The 18,616-nt window shown below is 35.1% G+C and overlaps 2 protein-coding genes and 2 long non-coding RNA genes across 4 annotated transcripts; 1 reads left to right on the top strand and 3 right to left on the bottom strand.

The window, feature by feature from the left end:
• Positions 1–1,003: 1,003 nt before the first annotated feature.
• On the top strand, positions 1,004–4,324 carry LOC147513020 (Polynucleotidyl transferase, ribonuclease H-like superfamily protein). The gene is made up of 6 exons (XM_086596013.1): positions 1,004–1,269; positions 1,337–1,396; positions 1,473–1,585; positions 2,446–2,514; positions 3,813–3,864; positions 3,969–4,324. Exons 1-6 carry the CDS (start codon positions 1,045–1,047, stop codon positions 4,128–4,130), a joined length of 681 nt encoding a protein of 226 aa, XP_086452139.1. The 5' UTR covers positions 1,004–1,044; the 3' UTR covers positions 4,131–4,324.
• A 428-nt stretch (positions 4,325–4,752) lies between these two features.
• On the bottom strand, positions 4,753–8,295 carry LOC147513019 (putative glucuronosyltransferase PGSIP8). The gene is made up of 5 exons (XM_086596012.1): positions 7,635–8,295; positions 6,503–6,761; positions 6,144–6,345; positions 5,893–6,040; positions 4,753–5,471 (listed from the first exon to the last, which is right to left on the bottom strand). Exons 1-5 carry the CDS (start codon positions 7,943–7,945, stop codon positions 4,931–4,933), a joined length of 1,461 nt encoding a protein of 486 aa, XP_086452138.1. The 5' UTR covers positions 7,946–8,295; the 3' UTR covers positions 4,753–4,930.
• Positions 8,296–14,920: 6,625 nt separating this feature from the next.
• On the bottom strand, positions 14,921–16,232 carry LOC147513018 (uncharacterized). The gene is made up of 2 exons (XR_015217320.1): positions 15,902–16,232; positions 14,921–15,225 (listed from the first exon to the last, which is right to left on the bottom strand). It is a non-coding gene; the product is annotated as an uncharacterized LOC147513018 (long non-coding RNA).
• A 385-nt stretch (positions 16,233–16,617) lies between these two features.
• On the bottom strand, positions 16,618–18,353 carry LOC147513017 (uncharacterized). The gene is made up of 3 exons (XR_015217319.1): positions 18,278–18,353; positions 17,959–18,169; positions 16,618–16,755 (listed from the first exon to the last, which is right to left on the bottom strand). It is a non-coding gene; the product is annotated as an uncharacterized LOC147513017 (long non-coding RNA).
• Positions 18,354–18,616: the final 263 nt, after the last annotated feature.

Below are 18,616 nucleotides of genomic sequence, written 5' to 3'. Positions count from 1 at the left end.
CCAAGATGACACCAATTTAAGCACAACACAGGCAATTTGAGATTAAAGAAAAAGTAATAACTAAATGCATCTTTGCTCTATTGTAATTTTTTATTTTTCAAAGTAAGTGTCATATTTCTTGATTGTTGCGTTGTATTATATAGGTGAGTGATAAGAATTGTTATTTAGGACAATAATAACCTAAAAATATAAATAAAACACTTCGTCAAAATCCTTAAAAAAAAATTAGAAAAACATGAATCCTTCAAACAAAAAATATGCAATGAATTCTTAGCTATCAATATACATATATTATTTATTCAAGTGAATTTTAGGCTTACGAGTCATTAGCTATCTATGTAACAAGTCCGACCATGGGCCGGGCCAAATGGCTAGTTAGAAGAAAGGGAGGGGTTCTAGAGACATATTTTATCTTGCCACGTAAACAAACTCAAAATTGTTAGAAAAGTTATAAGTTTTGGATTAGGCTAATATTTTTTAGATATGATCTCCTAACTATTATAAACATTGTAACAAATAATAAAAAAAATAAAAAATTTATAAACTTAGTATCAAAAATAGTGAAAATGAATAGTCTACAATTAACTAAAATTTGTAAATTGTTAACTACATTTGGCAAGTTTTGAAATTTTTGATTTTTTTGATTATTTGTGAAAATATTTAGAATAGTTGGGAGATTATATCTATAAAATATTAGTCTAATCCGAAACTTATAAATGCCCTAACAATTTTGAGTTTGTTTACGTGTCAAGATAAAATATGTCTTTAGAACCCCTCCATTAGGAAAAAGTGGGCCCTCAAAAACAATTCCTAACTTTTGGATATGCTTATGATGAAGATGTGGCGGATCTAAAAGCTTATGGGGTGTGGAGTGTGGACAGGATAATAAGGGGCAACAAGAGTAGTAGGGAAGTTGGGCTTTTTTAGTCGGTTTCTGCTGGGTGGGCTTTGGTTGGGCTTAGGGGAGGGCACGGGCAAAATCTAGTAGTACCAAACAAATAATGGATTAAACCTTAAAAAAAAACAAGGACAATTGAACGGCAAATGGTGTTTGTGCAGCAACTGCCCCAGTGTTCAATCCAAGCAATTACCCACCACAAAAAACATAAAAACATAAACCTTTCACTTTCACTAGACGACATTCCACCAAATGCCCTCCGTAGAAAACAGAATTCAAACTGGCGAGGTGGTTTCAGCCTAGGGGTAGATTTGGGAATGTCTCGTACTGGTATTGCTCTTAGTAAAGGCTACTCAATTCGACCTCTAACGGTAATAACTAACTAACTAACTAACTTTTTGTCGAATAGAATTTGACTTTACTTTGAACTGTTTTAAGGTTTTGGAGTTAAGAGGGCAAAAGTTTGACCTTAAACTAATGGAGATTGCCGAAAAAGAGGTAATTTATTAGTTTGCTGTTGTTTGATTGATTGAGTCCGTTTTTTGTAATTTAATATATGTATAGTAAATTGTAGGAGGTTGATGAATTTATTATTGGGCTGCCTAAATCAAGTGATGGGAATGAGACGACACAGTCAAATATTGTTCGAAGTATTGCTGGAAGGTTTGCAGTTAGAGCTGCAGAGAGGTGATTTTGTTGCATATGCAGATAAATGTTTATTTTTTGTGTAGATAAAATTAAGATATTATATTTACAATGCCAGCCATTAAATTTGATCCTGATTTTCTCTATGAAAAATAAACTCCTGCATGCATATTATAAAAGGGAGTAAAATAGTACATCCTTCTCCTCAAGCTTCATCACACTAAAGAATCACAATTTAAGCAAGTTCCAGAGTCTGCCACATTGTTGTGATTAGTAAATAGTGATGCTAACTTATTGTGAAAGAAAGGGACTCGTGAATATATGCATTTTCAGATTTCTAAAGATGTTTCTGAGTTTGGCACTTTGGCACATGTAGGGTGTTCATGCTGGGTCAAGTGTTGTTCTGTGTCCCTTGATTTCCCCTCTGTGATTGTTGAATACAAGGTGTGCTACATATATCTTTTATAACTTATGTTTGTTCTGTAAAACTCATTTTATTCAGCGAGTTTCTATTTGCCACCTTGGGGACTTGCTCTTGGATATATTAACCTCTTGACAAGTGTGGAAAGTCCTCTAGGTTTTTAACCCCAAAGGAGCACCCTTATTTCATGGAAACAAGTCGGTCTCTACTTATATTGCTCCATTTGACTCAACTGTGGAGATGGTGGAGTTCAATATTTTGATACGTAGCTTGATTTCTTGCATGAACCCACATACATTCAGTAGCATGAAAGGTAAATGGAACAGATGTACACCCAAAGGACACAGACACACTGATTGACATAATAGTTATGGACTTACGGGGTAGTTTTCATTATTATTTTTTACTTTCGTTTAGTGCTGTCTTGATTAACTTATGTTAGACATGGTATATTGATTCCAGTCTTTTCTTGGATTTGTAGGGGTTGGAGAGTATACCTGCAAAATGAGCATGGGACATCAGCTGAGGCCCTTAGTTATATGATCGATGTGTAATTTTCTAAAATGCACCGCTTCATCTTTTTATAGTTACTTGATTGCATCAATCGAGTTGTATTTTCATCCGTAGTTGGCTGTGTTATTACTTAAGATATTCATCCTCTTCGTTATCGTGTTAGATCTGCTCTTTATGAAATAAACACAGATATACTCTGTCTGATTGTGCTTTTGACATATTGACTAGTGAGGACACAGAATAAAGTAGTCGTCATTATGGTCACACATTTTCGAGTTTAGCATAAACGAACATGCTTCCAATTGAGTTTTGGAATGGCTTCTTGTTCCTACTCATTGTTTACTTTAAGACCCAGCAACAAGGAGTGGTTCTGATATACTGAGTAGGAAAAAAAAATATTGGTTCTGATTGTGTAGCTGATGACTTACATGTCAACATAGATTGATGTCAGATTTTTTTTTTTAAATCTTTTTCAGACACAATAATTACTGTAATTATCCTGAACTCGACATTCTTAAATGTTGCTTTCATATTCAATTTACTGGAATTTTCCATTTTCCATTTTCTTTTATATCTTTCTGAACTGTGTTCAAGTCTCAGGTTAAGCATTGTTGTTACTGAAGTCTTTCTGTTAGCCAAAATTTTGTCATTTCTTTCCTTTCCATTTAATTCATGTCCACTTTCTTTCGTGTGTTCTGGAGTTTGGGAACCTTCTCCCAAAAATTTCATTGTTGGGCAATTATAAGTTTCTTACCTTTGTAAATGCTTTCCATGTGTTCTTGGATGCAATTATGTTGGGCAGACAACTAAACATTAAGTTTATTTCATATGAAAAGCTTCTAAGTCATGGTGCAGACCCATTGTCAGTAGAATGTCCAAGCTGGTTGAGTTTTCCGTTAATTTACAGTGTGCAGTACTTTTACGGAAGGTTGAATATGCTTGTTGATTGGTGAGGACTCCACGACAAAGTGTAGCTGCAAAGAGGGAAAAGGCTCTATCATTGAGTCCGTCTTGCTACTCAGAATTAGTTTTGCTGAATATTTAGGTCCACCGGTGTTCTGACTGCTTATTATGCTAGCATTCACAATTTGATATGCATTATCCGATTGCCCTTATTGCAATCCCATGCCTGGATTGTACTCTGTTTCCATTCTCTATAATCTTTGTGTCCATGTGCTTTCAGTGACATTGTGGATCCCGATCGCACCAAACTTAGACTCAGAAGCCTTAAGCGTGTTTCCCTTGGGATTGTAGTTTGAACCACCATTGTAGATTGTAGTTTGAATGAAAATGCATTTTATACAATTCCACCTAACTCCATTAACTCTTTTTCAGGGGACTTAAGAAGTCTTCTCGCCAAGGGAAGATCGACGCCTACGCTGCTATGGTAAGGCAAAATCATGTCAATCTCTTGATATTGCTTTTGTAACCTTGGAAAATGTTGATGTCTTAGTTAGTTATTTTGTGTTTTCGTTTGTGACCTGGAATCAGATGGTACTAGAGAGATACTTCTCCATGTCAGGGAAAGAAGTTGAGCTTGTTCTTCCTAAGAATTTAGAACTTCAAGAAAAGTTACGACAAGGGCCACTGGAGGACTTGGATTTTTTCGTGGAAGAACTTGCTGACCAAGAGGTTTTACCAGTGCAAGTATGATTCAAAATCTTCCTTACCTACCAAAACGAATGAACTTTGATTGGTTTTGTACTCTGTTTATACATGTGTGCAGAGTTGTTTGTAACAGTTACCAACTCGTACATATATGGTAATAACAGGAAATGAAATCCTACATTCCTACCAACTTCCTCTTTCTGAGAAGAATATACTTTTTGCACGAAGTATTGCTATCACTCTTCGATATATTCTTTTACTTGCCTACCAAAAAAAGATATATTCTTTTACTTTGTAATTTGTACAATTAACTATTTGCAATCATACATCAAAAAATGCTAGTACAAAAGACTGAGGAGGGGGTATAGGACTATTAACTAGTAAGTTAAGCTTTTGAGTAACAAATATTAATGAGTTTTTTCTGCAAATTCAGAGAATGATCAAATATTCCCTCTCCTATTCCGTTGTAACGAGCATCCTGCTCGAGTGAGGACCTCCCTCAACAATATCACTTTTTTGTGTGGCCCTTTAGATGGGAGCACATGCTGAGCGCTTGATGGGTGCCTTCATAGTAGGGATGCCTCAAATGCATGCACTATGATGTTTGTTTCCTTCTTGGCCTGGATTTTGTATTGTTTCTTCACTAAAGATCTATTTTATCAGAATAGAACAAAAGAATGACTTGTTTCTGTTTGTATTATATATCAAACATGAATTTCTTTGAGTACATCGAATGGGTACACAAGAAGGCCAAAATTGCCTCACTGGTTCCATAGGAATTGTGAGAGGAAGTGTCTGATCTCCTCACCTTCATATGCCGCCCCTGTGGTGAGCATGCGAATTGTTCAGTACAGCTTATTGAATCCAGGAAGCTGTGGTGATTCTCCCAATCTGGGCAGAAAGGTTTCCTTTTCAAGTGAGACATTTAAACTTGCCATAATTTTCATTAGGGAACCCCATAGTACTGGTGCACAACAGAAGGCGTAGAAGAACACTGAAAGTGCTCGAACGATCCCATTAGAGTACCAAGGGTATGCCATGACGAGAAGTGTACCAGAAATGCCCAGCCATGGCATTAATACATGAAGTGCAGGTAGCATAAATGTATTAATCACAATTGAAGCTAATGCCGATGAACCAAGCAGATACAGCATCCATCCCAGCAATGGGTGTACTGTCCGAGGGATTATAAAGAATGGTATTATGTACGTGGCTATGACCGACCATATGGCTGTCATCTTAAGTCCTGTTTGTAGAAAGAAGAAGTTTTTGTCTTGTTGTCGATAATACAGCTTGGACAGGTTGGGTCGTGCCAGCCGAGTCACTGCAATTACTATTAGGTAAATTACTGACTGGATCAAAACCACGGGTAGCTCAGAGCCATACCTGTTCAGGAAGATTAACAAATGGCCAAATAAACAATAATTAAGAATCTGAACTAAAGCTCTTAATATAATAGAACTTGTATGACATCCCCACCACCCCACATGACTCTTTGACATTGACAAGTTGATAAATCCCATACATGCAAGTAGTTTCCACATCTCTGATATGAAATTAGGCTGGCCCAGATCTAACCCATAAGAGTTGACAAAGAATAATAGTCGACAGAGTTGTAGTTAAGGCAACTTGAATTTTCTATCACAACTTTTGTTACTCTCTTGCCTCTTGTCGTTCTCCTAGTTCAAATGTCAAATTATCATTATAATAGACTTATCACGGATAACTGATGTCACAGCCTAAAATACGATAAGGACAATGACACGACAGCAACTATGGCTATCATATTAAGGATGATAATGCGCACCCGATTGTTTGATGACGTTGCTCATGCCACCAGAGTCCCAGTGGCAGTACAGGCCAAGACCACCAATACCATGGCTTCAACCACGGTGCACTTGGGAAGGTGATCACGCTGTTAGGCCCACAAGGTATGCTCCACCTAAGTTGCAGATCTGGTATGTTCACAAAAAAATATGTCATTATTATATATCCTCAAATGACACAATCGTGAATTTACATACAGAGAAAGCCCTTCAAAAGCATTTTTGTACTTACAATAATACGAAGCATCCATCTGGTATCCTAAAGGAAGTCTGTAGGTTCCCTTTAGTTTGGTACCATTGAGTGGTGGATGAAACAATGGCTGGTCAAGCAAGTCTGAAAAGTAGCTAGTAAGAAAGCCCTGGTCTGCACCATCAGGGTTCTCACGTCCAATTTCTAATTCATGAAGCATGTCTTTGAACACTTCCATTGATGGCTGCAAGATATTAAGCAAAAGTTCATATATATTGTAAAGTTGACAAATTTTAAAGATGTGGAAACTATTGCCGTGTATGGGATTTATCAACCTTGATTTTGGCTAGAGTAAAAGAAGTTATATTTTATCCTTGCTAAAAGAGGATTAGGGTATCTACCTGCAATGCAAAGAGGCCAGTGTGAAAAATGCAAGGATTGATGAAGGCAGCACAAAACTGTCCACACTGGAACAGCTCATCAGTCTTTTGGAGGAAAAGATTGTCCGAGTCAAGCATGACAACCCGATCATATTGAGTGAGGGTCCATGCATAAAGCTTGTTTAGTGTTAACTTGAATCTGTTGTTAAAGTTGTCCTGTTTCATGTAAGGGTTATTCAAGTTCTGGACCCTTACTACCTTTGCTCCATCTTCCTTTTCCCTGGCACCACATAAGCAATTGGTTGATTATACTAACTTAAAACTCTTGACTGCAGGAACTTATAATAGTCTCGAATACATGTTCGATAGAGGAATACAAGCAGGAAAAGCACATTGTGAGTTGGCTACATAGTGCAAATGGTTTCCACAAAGCATATCCTCTCTTTTTTTCCCCGATAATAAACAAAGTATATCCTTAAGGGATTGAGTAAACAAAGAGCCAAAGTATATCCACAAAACATCTATTGACAATATGAATAAAAAAAATTGCAAATGCCATTTCCGATTAAATAATGAAACCACTTTCAAAAGCTCAATTATTGATGCGTTAGGCAGCAAACTAAATATTTTGTGAAGAGTATTTCACCAAAATAGCCAATATCCATAGAAGGAAGCATATGTTAATATCATATATGACAGTCATATATCACCAAAATAGTAAAATGAGTAGCATAAATATCTTGATGAACTTAACTAAAAATGTCTCTTCATTTGGTCAAAGTTTTGCAATATCAGAGTGTCGACTAAAAATAAGTCTTAAAGTCAATAATCCCTAGCCTAAAAAACGCTTATTTTTCTATTAAAGTTCCTGCATTGAAAGCGAAAGGCAACATGTGCTCAACTCTGTTTTCAAGGACCGTTGCACGAAAGTAGTACAATTAAAGTGGGGTGCATCAAGAAAAAATAGAAAAGCGGAAGTAATATGAACCGTCCATCAAACTTTTGTCAGTATATCTTAGACCTAAAAAGACAAAACCTCTGTGTAGTACCGGGGCCCACATGATCTAAAAAACTCAAACCCAAAAATCTAGACTCTAGAGAGAGAAAAAGATTAAACAAAAAAACAAAAAACGTATGGATTGATTCAACTTACATAGTGCGAACCCAGTTAAGAGGAACATCAATGGAAGCAATGACAACGACATCAGCATTAACCTTAAGTTTCGTTAAAGATCTTAGCATCACACGTGTCGCTACGTAGAACTCATAATCTCTTGGTGTCCCCATATACATCATCGCCACGTATGCATTTCTGTGTCGTTGTTGCACCTGAGGCTGAATATTATTAACATCTCCATTAACTCGTGGAATCCATAACGTCGCAAAAACAGCTGCACCAATCAAGAAAACCATGTGTAGAAACCCTGATAGCATCTTCTTTTTCTCTCTCTCTCTCTCCACCATTGTGTTTCTTGAATCTTGAATCTGTCCAAGAAGGGGTTGTTGATGGTTCTGGAGTCTTGAAAGAAATAGAGACGGGGGAGGTCAAAAGATATTGAAATGGAGGTGTTAACTGTTAAGAAGAGTTGAGAATGAGAGAGAGAGAGTATATAAAACTTTTAATCTGGGGATGTTTTGGACATTGCGCTAAATTTATCTCTGTCTATTTTGTAGATGCTCTTTGATTGTTTATTGGGTTTTATATTTATCAAATGGAGTTATGGTCATGTTCGAGGTGTTGCGATACGCGCCCGTGCTTAACATGGGACGAGTGTACCTGAGCATGTCGGAACGAATCCATTTCATTTTGGTGGAGAGTGACTACTCGGGGAGTGGAATAAGTAGCCTCGTTTGACCGTGTGAAGAAATCAGGGGTCAAATTATTTAACGCGTGAAAACTGAAATTCTGGTCCGGTCTGGTAGACTAGAGTGAAATTGTGAAAGAAGTACTCCGCAGTCCGCACCCAGTGTACCACATAACGCAATTTACACGAGCTAAAAGTTTTGTTTATTAGGGCAGCAAGGTTAAATCTAGAAATTGTAGTCGGCTTAATTTTGTGAAGATGTTTGTATATGTTTAGGAGGCCATTTCTACAAGAGAAACGTCCAAATCTAAAATCTTTAATGTGTCAAATCTTAATGGTTCCCATATGTCAAATTTAGGGACTGGGAACCCTTCATTCATTGTGGTATATCTGTGATAAAAATCATAAAAGTATTGGTAAAAGGACCACCTACCAAAACATCAAAGCCCCTAAAACTTAGTTGTAGATTAAGACTAGATTTTGGACCCGCGTACACCAAGGATATATTATATGTTTTGCGTGCTCACAAATTTTCAAATTTAATATTTTGCGTGCTTATAAATTCTCTCACACAAATTTTCAAATTAAATTTAATATTTTGCGTGCTTACAAATTCTCTCACACAAATTTTCAAATTAAATTTAATATTTTGCGTGCTTATAAATTTTCTCACACTAATTTTCAAATCATCGATCAGAACATATATTTATTAGAAATAAACCGAAATATGTTAATAAGCAATAATTCGTATGGTGTTTAAGTATTTGGCATTGAATAGCATATTCACTTTATGGTTTATGATATTAATCCGTAATTTTTTTTATTTTCAAATGGAATTATCTTAAACTCTAACTTGTATAATAGTTTTTTTTTTTTTTTTTTTTTTTTTTTTTTTTTTTTTTTAATATGGTGATTTAGCAATCACCACATCCCAACTTACTAATAACAAATCACTGAAACATCTATCAAATCACTAAAACAGATTGATTCTTTTCCTATCCTCAAATAATACACTACTCATTTTGTGACAAGATGTCAAATACAACATATGTTCCTAAGCAATAATCCAAGTCTCCTAAAACGGAGTTTAATATTCACATGAGCATCATTAACTCTCTATCAGGGAGGCTTTTAGCTCATGATCATTAGAATATGCAGAGATTTAATTTGAAAAATTATAAAAAGAGGAGAGAATATTCTAATTTACAAAGAAATTTTTTATTAGTAATTGAGAATGAAAACTTTTACAAGGTTTAGACTTACAAAACAAACTTAGAAAAACGTGAAAGCTTGGAAAGAAAGTTAAACTTCTCTAATGGAGTAAAGGGAAAAAAAAAAAAAAAATACTAGAAAGTAAAAGCTTGTGAGTCCTTAAGGCTCTTCATTTTTAAGCATAAAGGAATGCTTCATTTTTCTCCTCACCCATATGAATCAAGCATCTCATTCAATTCTCTATTTGATTTTCAAAACACAACCATATTATTAATGCATAGTTTTGATTTTTTTTGTTCTAATCAAGAATATTGCTTCCTACCTAATCAAGACTTTTGTTTGCCACCTAATCAAGACTTAAGTGTGCACAAAAGTCTTAAGTGCAATAATGAATTTTTTTACTTGAGAGTTTGATTTTGAGAGTTTGCTTCACGTGGGCATACATGATGATAACTTGACGTGTGAGCTTGGTCATGAGCAACCAATTTCTGTAGGTCCTCATAGTGGGCCCACATACTATGTTCAGTGGTGGGTCCGATTGTTGATTTTCTGTAAAATCTGGCATTAGATAGAGCTTGTCGCACTGATCATTCTGATGGTTCACTTGTCAAAGTTAGAGTCTCTAGGTTTAGAAGATATATGTTTGTCGGAAGTTTGATGTTTTTTGGCACGTTAACCCTGTTCTGACCTAGAAATGTCATGTTTGAGTCCTGGGCTTTAATCAGGTTTCATGGAGTTTCACATGGGCTAAATCAGAATACTTCATGTAGACACTATTATGTGCTTAAGTACTTGCTTTATCCTCATTTTTTCATTGCGAAAACCTGTAAAAGCACGAAAATACAATTAATTCATGATTATTAAACACATAATTAACCAAATTGCTATATCTATACAAGGTTTTATATTACAGTTTTTGTGTTTATCAACTTGCTCCCCCAAGTATATTTTCTTTTCCTATATTGATTGTTTTTATACATATACAAAATACACTTAAATGAAAGTAACAAAACATATTCAATTCAATTACAACATGAATAGAAGAGAAGATCATGTCGTTCTATGTCTTTCGTCAATATAAACATGTCAAAGTGTTAACGTTAGATTGAGTGGGTAAAATGAGTAATGGTTCAAATTTGAACAATCTAATAATCAAATGGATGGAAGAAGAGTGTGCCTTTCAAATAACATTCCCCTTCCAAACTTGGAGCACTAACGGGTTTAGTTTATATTCTAGCACACACCTTGAACCTGCAATAAAATGTTCAAATACTCCATCTTATTCCACCTTTTACTTTCTTATAGTAGACTAATCTATTCTCAATACTTCTACAAACACATTGCAAAATGAAGTTTATAATGAAAAAATAGTACCAAAATTTTTTGAACATTGCAATAATGTTGAAAGGGTTAAGTTTGATGGTATGAATAAAGAGCCACAAAAATCAGTGTAACAATAATTCATACAAACACTATTTACTCTTTTGGACCAAAGAATTATTAGTTGCATATATAACCATCCAAGATTTCCATCTATCAATTATTAGTATAATACTCTTAAGAGATTTTAAACTTAGATACATTTTACTCCAAAATCAGTTAAAATTCCTACAACCAAAAAATGTTTAACCAAATTTTGTTGTATATTGAATAAAGATTGTTTAGCTACTGCAAGTTCAAATGTAGTTCCATCCCTCTAAAATGCTCATTCATTCTAGTTCATCAAACTTGATGTTGGTGAAGTAGTTGTCTGGTGCCAATTCCAAAAACTTATCGTACAAAATCATGAAACCCCAAGTCCAACCCAATAGACGTTTAAGTATCTTGTATTTTGGGGTTCAACGATTGCATTTCCCATAATCTTTTTTTGGCACATGCATTTACCCACTAGCACCCTCTGTGATGCAAATTCAAAATCACAGCACAATACAAATTCAATAATAACTTTCATGTGCAATACCAAGGGTAGCCCATATAGGGGGGGTACATCCACCCTATCCATATAATCCGCCCCTGCGGTGGGGACTGTATCACTAACCCGTAAGGCTGTAACACGAATATGAGTGCAATGAGTGTTTGATCTAGAAACCCTTTTCAACTTATAACAAAACAACTGCCAAGCCACCAGATTATTACATTTCTTCACATGCTCGCAATTGTTAATGTACTTCTCCATGTTTATTTGTTTAGTTTCTCTACTATAATATATAAGCAACCATAGCGAATTCCAATAACTTACATACCAATTTAGAATTTTACTATGAATTTCAAGAAGTTGTAGATTATTATAATTCATGGTCCTTCCCATATTTAAGTTGTACGAGAAATTTAGCTTATAAATGTTTTTCCTATTATAAGTACAACTCTTTTTAGAATGGAATGTTATGCAGTTTCCTTACTATCCATCGATTTCCCAATGAAAGAGCCTCCCACGTTGCTTAGGAGTGCTTTGTGAAGAGTCTTGCCCTTCCTTAAATTTGTTAAACATCCAAAACTATTTAGATTTTATATAGGAAACAAAAGCACAAATATCTTTTGCACTAAAATCAACCAATCCGAATAAGGATTGAAGCATGTTGACGGTACCTCATGCTGCAAATTCAAGAAAGGTACTTCCAATCTACTATTGTTGTGCTAAGTTGAGTCTCTTCTCTTATAAATAGAACCTCAAAAGGCTCAAATGTTTGTACTAAAATAAAATAGGAAACCATGTGGGAGAGTTATTATAATTGGAATGAGAGTTACTCTCTACTGGGAAAGCTAAATTTCCACCTAAGATATTCTCTACAAATCCAAAATCTACTAAAAAATAGGTGAGAACCTGGAAAATCTTTGAACCAATTACCGTATAAGTCCAGATGCTAAAAAATACGTTATCTCTACAAATCCAATTTAGAAACCGTACAATCTAAAAAAAAAACAATAATATGCATGATTTGAGAATGAATGAAATAAAACAGAGAAGCATATACCTTGGTGATTCCTTGCATTCATTTTCATATCTTTGTGGACCTTCACATGCAGTCAGTCCTTGTTTCGAATTCCTCACCTTAGTGAACGCTGGTGTCACCCCCACATCCATCGAAACCTAAAATTATCAAAATTCAAAAAACAAAAAGTCCTTAACAACCAGGTACACAGTATATAATGCCAACGCCTCAATAATTCATCTTAATTAACAACCAAACTCAACAAAATTGAAATTTCAAATAGGTTTATCTCCAATTTCCTGATTACACATATAGAAGTAAAAGACTACCAAAATTGAGCAAAGGCATATACATGTAAATGACGAACATGACTTAGAAAGGTGATATATGACAGTGCAAGGTTGATTATCATAGTAGAAGCGCAATGTATTTAGGAGTGATGGATGAATGTCAATCATAATTCCATCAAATATACAACAAGAGTGATAGATTAATAAAGTAACACTCACAAAAAACAAACTAAATTTCGAGTACAAATCTAAAGTGAGTACTCAAACATTAACTTTATTACAAATCTAACCAGTCGAGAAAGAGCTATATTATTTAGTAACTAAATTGGACTCACCTTCCCAAGCAAGTTGGATTGCACGAACATAGGACGCACGTTATTCTTGTTAAATCTCACAGATTAATCCAAGTTTTCTTCTCTAGTCATCAAGTTTAACTATCACTTTTATAATCAACTTTGTGGTTGGGGGTTTCAAAAGGTGGGCATTTTCGATTGTGATTTCGATATGACTCTTCAAACATACTTCACTTATAGGGTCAATTATGCTTCCACTATTTTTTGAATATTAGAGATGTTTTTAACCCGAATGGGAGTGCAATGAGTGTTTGATCTAGAAACCTTTCTCGGTTTATAACAAAGCAACTGCCAGGCCACCAAATTATTACATTCCTTCACATGCTCGCAATTGTTACTATACTTCTTAATATTTATTTGTTTAGTTTCTCTGCTATAATATATAAGCAACCATAGCAAATTCCAATAACTTACCAACTAAATATTATTATTTTATTATGAATTTCAAGAAGTTGTAGATTATTATAATTCATGGCCCTTCCCATATTTAAGATGTATGAGAAATTTAGCTTATAAATGCTTTGTTTTGAACATGAATAAAAAGCTTAGTAATCAGTATAAAAAAGTATCACTCTTATAATCCAATAGTGCAAGATAATGAAAATTGACGTAAGCAATCTGTAGCACATTAGCATGCCGACAGCTTTGAAGACATAATTAAGGAATTCAAATTTTCCAATGGACACTTCGATGGAATCTCAACTAAATATTGACGTTGAAATATGTAAGTATTGTAGCAAAGCACGTACAACCTAATTTCAGTGTACCTTTCACCATATAGATGAAGAACTTATAAACATATATGAAATGAATTGGATAAACGGCTTTGTAAAGTTGTAATTCACATTGTAAAGTTGTGATTTCCTTACTACTTTGCCAGAGAGAAATCGTCTTTACCAAGAACAGAGTGTCCAAGAGATTCTCTTAAATCTTGGGAAGTTTGAGAAGTGCGAAGGGTTTGAGAGAGTTGGTTAATGTGAAGTTAGTGAGTGAGAGAGTTGTACTGCTTAGGAACTTTCCTTAATTAAGTGATCCACGTGTCATAGCCAAGTACTAAGAAATTGCCACATAGGATAGAAACTGTCAACTTTTAATATAGAGAATTGAAGAGAGGCTATCTTTCCTATATTTTTATAAAATAATTGATATAAATTCCAAATTGAAAGAGGATTCCTTACATGTTTTGTGGGGTAATTATAAGATATTTCCTATTTTTTATGAAATAATTGCTACTTAAAGATAATCAACGTTTCTATACTTGGAATGCTTTAAGACATGTAGTTTACAGTTGATAAACTCTTATGAGAGAGTGCAAAGTAGATATCCACATCACCACAACTCTTAAGAGAGAAAAAATGATCTCTCATATTAGAGTGACACCTAGGAGAGAGAAATCTCTCATAAAGATATCTATTTTAGTATATAGATAGTAGATTATATATTCCTATTGTGCATATCACTACAAGAATACTGAGCATTTGCCACGGCCATAGACCGTGGCTAAAGCCCCCTTTGCGGTTTATGGCGTTATGGCCACATTGCCCAATCTTTGTGGCTAACCTTTTGCCACGGCTATTAGCTGTGGCCAAAGCTTGATTTTTGCCCACGGTTTTGGACCGTTCCATAGGCCGTGGCAGATACCCCTTTTGCCACAGTTGTTAATCGTGGCCAATGCTTAGATGAACCGTGGGGATTGTTTTTCTTGAGCTAGATCAATAATTTAGCCACGGTTCTAAGCCGTGGCAAATGTTTTGAATTGGGTAAAAAAAATATGATTACAGCGCCTTTATACAACACCTGTAATTCATACAAAGATATATAATTCCATTCAAACCCACAAAAATTATAATTCTTCACAATTTAACATTTCATACATAATGTGTACTTGACATGAACGTTTTTACATCATAGATTCCATTTGAAATCCAATCTAACATAAAGAAAAAAATATAGTACTCTTTAAGAAACTTGAAATATTATTAGGACTCCCCCAACAAAATGAAAACATCACCAGACATAGCGCCCAAACTCGATAGACTATATTCCTAGCCATCTAAACAACACCTTAACTTCTTTGGATCAAAGTCCACATATTCCGGTTCGCTTGCTTGTACCTCATCATGTTGGACAGTAGGACAGGCATTGAAGATATAGCTAAAACCATATAAAATCAATCATTAGAACTTGAACTACACACACATCTTCACAGTTAAGTCGATATTTAAGATTCAGTCATCATCAAATAGAAAGATTAATAATACAAAACACTAATAAATATCAGCACCAGCCTTTGCTCACTGTGAATGGTTTAGGGCCTCTGAAGCTGCTCCTGTAAAGGCCTCACATGAGTTTTATAGACATGAGCATCCCCAATAACATGGATAAAATCACCAGGAACAACATCGGGGTGTGAAGGAAAACAAAGCCAATTACAGAAGTAACTAATGAAAATTATCACATTACTAAACCAATAAAAAGTGTACTCGACAAAAGTAAAACTGGGAAAGGAGAAAAGGATCTCTTCAACCCTTATGTCTTTCTTCTCTCCTTTTCGTTAACTTGTTCTCTAGCAAAACTAACAAGTCTGCCTTTAGATGTGTGATTATTAGGAAAGTGCAAAGAGTACACAACATTACATATGCAATATCATCATTGTAAAAGAGGCCATGCCTAGCTATTCTAAGGTCGATTATTTGGGGACTCCCATAAATAATTCTTGATACTACTGATACTGTGATACATCATTAGTTATTGCACTGATCAGGAACATGCGATAAGCTTAAAATTGCTGACAAAATAAATTTAGGTTTTAAAGATGAACAACACATACCACAAACACGAGCAATCATGCATGTGAGAAGAGCATAAGATGCAATGTTGAAAGGCACACCAAGACCCAGGTCTGCAAATCTCTAATACATTTGACATGATAGCTCTCCATTAGCCACATAAAACTACAAAAAGACGAGAGAATAAAGGAAACAATAAGTAAAAATTTACATCAATGTAATAGCCTAGAAAAAATGACCAAGTCCAACAGGGATAACCTGTGCAAACATGTGGCAAGGTGGTATTTTAATAATTAAGTGATACTCTAGCATCTTCCAAACTGTAGGGTTATCTCTTAATAAGTAGGGTGAGGTGTGGTGTGAAGCAGTTCAACTTGAATGTATTTCACCACATCAACATGCTCTAATGTTACACACTTGACGTAAAAACTTACGTAAAAGAAAGCAACCTATGAAAACAGTCCTAATTCATATAGGATCATTGTTCAATAGATTTTGATTCTAACTAATGTGTTTTCCATTCGCCTTCTATTGTTTCATCTTCTGGCAAATCAATGACCTTAATTAGCCAATGTTAACTATCTTACACACGAGGGAACAGAAATGGAAAAGACTATCCACCGCCGTGTAGAAGTAGTCTATGAGATGTACAATCTGGATTAATCACATCAATGCACCTCTTAACGAAAAATCTTTGTGCTAGAATAACAACTACCACCAGAGAGAATGTTATAGAATTTAAGAAACTCGCCTTTGGGTGGACAGTTCCCTTAAGACAATATCAAGAACTTGTAGAGCTTCTTGAGGAGTATCAGCATTTCCAGCCAGAAATTGATGTAAGTGTTGTAGGTCAGCACGAGCAACAAACTTGATCGTCACCTTAAATTCCCTTTGTCTGCTTTCAAAAAAGCCTAAATTAGAACCTTCAGATGATTGTAAAGTGAACCAAAGGTCAGCAGCTTTGTATCCTTAAATGATTCCAAACTGCAAGTAGTACTGGGTCAATTAAGTTAGAGAACAGTTACTTTAATCTGGTCATATTATGGAGTAATGCCCCGCAACAACCCTAGCATGAAGGAAGCAAATTTTATCATTTTTGTAGGTAGCATAACTAGCTGCTCTAATTGTTCAATTTTTTTTTCTCTTACAACACATGGAGGAGAAAAACCATTGCAGTCTCATTTCCCATATGTTAAGGAGAGGTATTGTTACAATTACGAACAAGGTCCATGGTCAAACTAGGCTAAGAATTTTAAACTAAATTTAATAAAAACTCGTAAAGAGATGCTCCAATAAAGTGATGCAAACAATATTTATTCCTCAAGAATACTGATGTAAGGGTTCATAGTTATATATTTGCATAGATCATCAAAAGAAATGAAAATAAACTTCCTAGGTACAGCAGACTATCAAGTACCTCTAATGCTCTCTGTAGTTATTCTAATACTGCAGCTGTGATGCCAAAATAACTGTAACGATGATCCAAAAGTAGCATCCTCTATGTTGAACACTTTTATATGTTTTTCTCTGGGCTTAAACATATAATCCGGAAGTAATAAGCAGTTTCCTTTCAATCCAGGATTGTCACCAAACAAGAACACTGAATCTCCCAAGTTTTTTACCTGAATTCACTGTTTTTCCTTTTCATCCAATCTAAAAACTCGGCACCGAACTCGAAAGAGTTGACAGTCGATCAGATATAAATCCCCATTGAAACACTACATCCCCGCCCTCCCTCCCCCACGGCCCCCTTTTCCCCACTCATTGCATAAGACTTCTGTTTAGGCTAATTGTCCGATGACATTGGCTTATGGTAAGTGAAGATTACACTAAAAATGATTAGTGACTTGTAATCAGGTCATTCTACATCTCATTTCGTTATTACATTTTTGAATAATGTATAATTGGGAAAGAGTAAGTAGTAACGGGGGAAATAATGAAATTCGTTAGAGTAGAGTATTTGACAGATTGATACTAGGGGCCAATGTTATTCCTATTGGGGAAAACAATACCAATTGAACCTCACTAAAAGATAGTTTGCTCTTGCATTGAACAATCTTCTACTCCAATAAAAAAATCTAAACTTTAGAAAACTAACCTGGCATCGTTAATATTATGACCTTCATCGACCAATGTTATACGAAATTCCTTTGACGTAAAAGGAAGTAATCCAGTAGTGTAAAGGCTATTATTTCCATCATAAGCAAGAAGCCTCATACCCAAATCAGACTCTCTATAAAGCTTTACCGACTGAGCCATTATAGCTCTATTCAATCTACGTGAACTCACCACAGGCTCAGGAGTTATTGCTACCTATATATATTAGTAAATTAAACCAACAGAAAACAATAAAAAATGTTTTAACCAATTCACACAAATTTGCAACAATCATAAATAAGAATGCTACTACTAAGTACTTACATGATAATGATTCAAATCTTTGTCTGGCAACTCTACAAGAAAATGGTTGGCTTTGACAATGCATTTAGTACCCGGCTTGTCCAGAACCCGCCTACGGTGAAACGTAAGACCTTTTTTCGAAACCAAAGGTTCCACCTGAAGATCATGATGAACCCCTATTTCTTTCAAATTCTCCACCACCTGAATATCTTTGCCTTTTCCTCTACTCCTTCTATTTCTAGCTCTCTTCTTAGTATCTTTGAGACACACCGACAGAGGTTCAGTAAAGGTTGGGGCCTTGAGAATTTTGTTTATTCATGGAATTCTGAATGGTTTCCTTGAAACCACATGCTTCT

The sequence above is a fragment of the Coptis chinensis genome, chromosome 3 (genome assembly GCF_015680905.1).
Source record: "Coptis chinensis isolate HL-2020 chromosome 3, ASM1568090v1, whole genome shotgun sequence".
In the NCBI taxonomy this organism is placed as follows: Eukaryota; Viridiplantae; Streptophyta; class Magnoliopsida; order Ranunculales; family Ranunculaceae; genus Coptis; species Coptis chinensis.
Note: the sequence above shows the minus strand (reverse complement) of the source record. Positions and strands in the feature narration are given on the sequence as shown.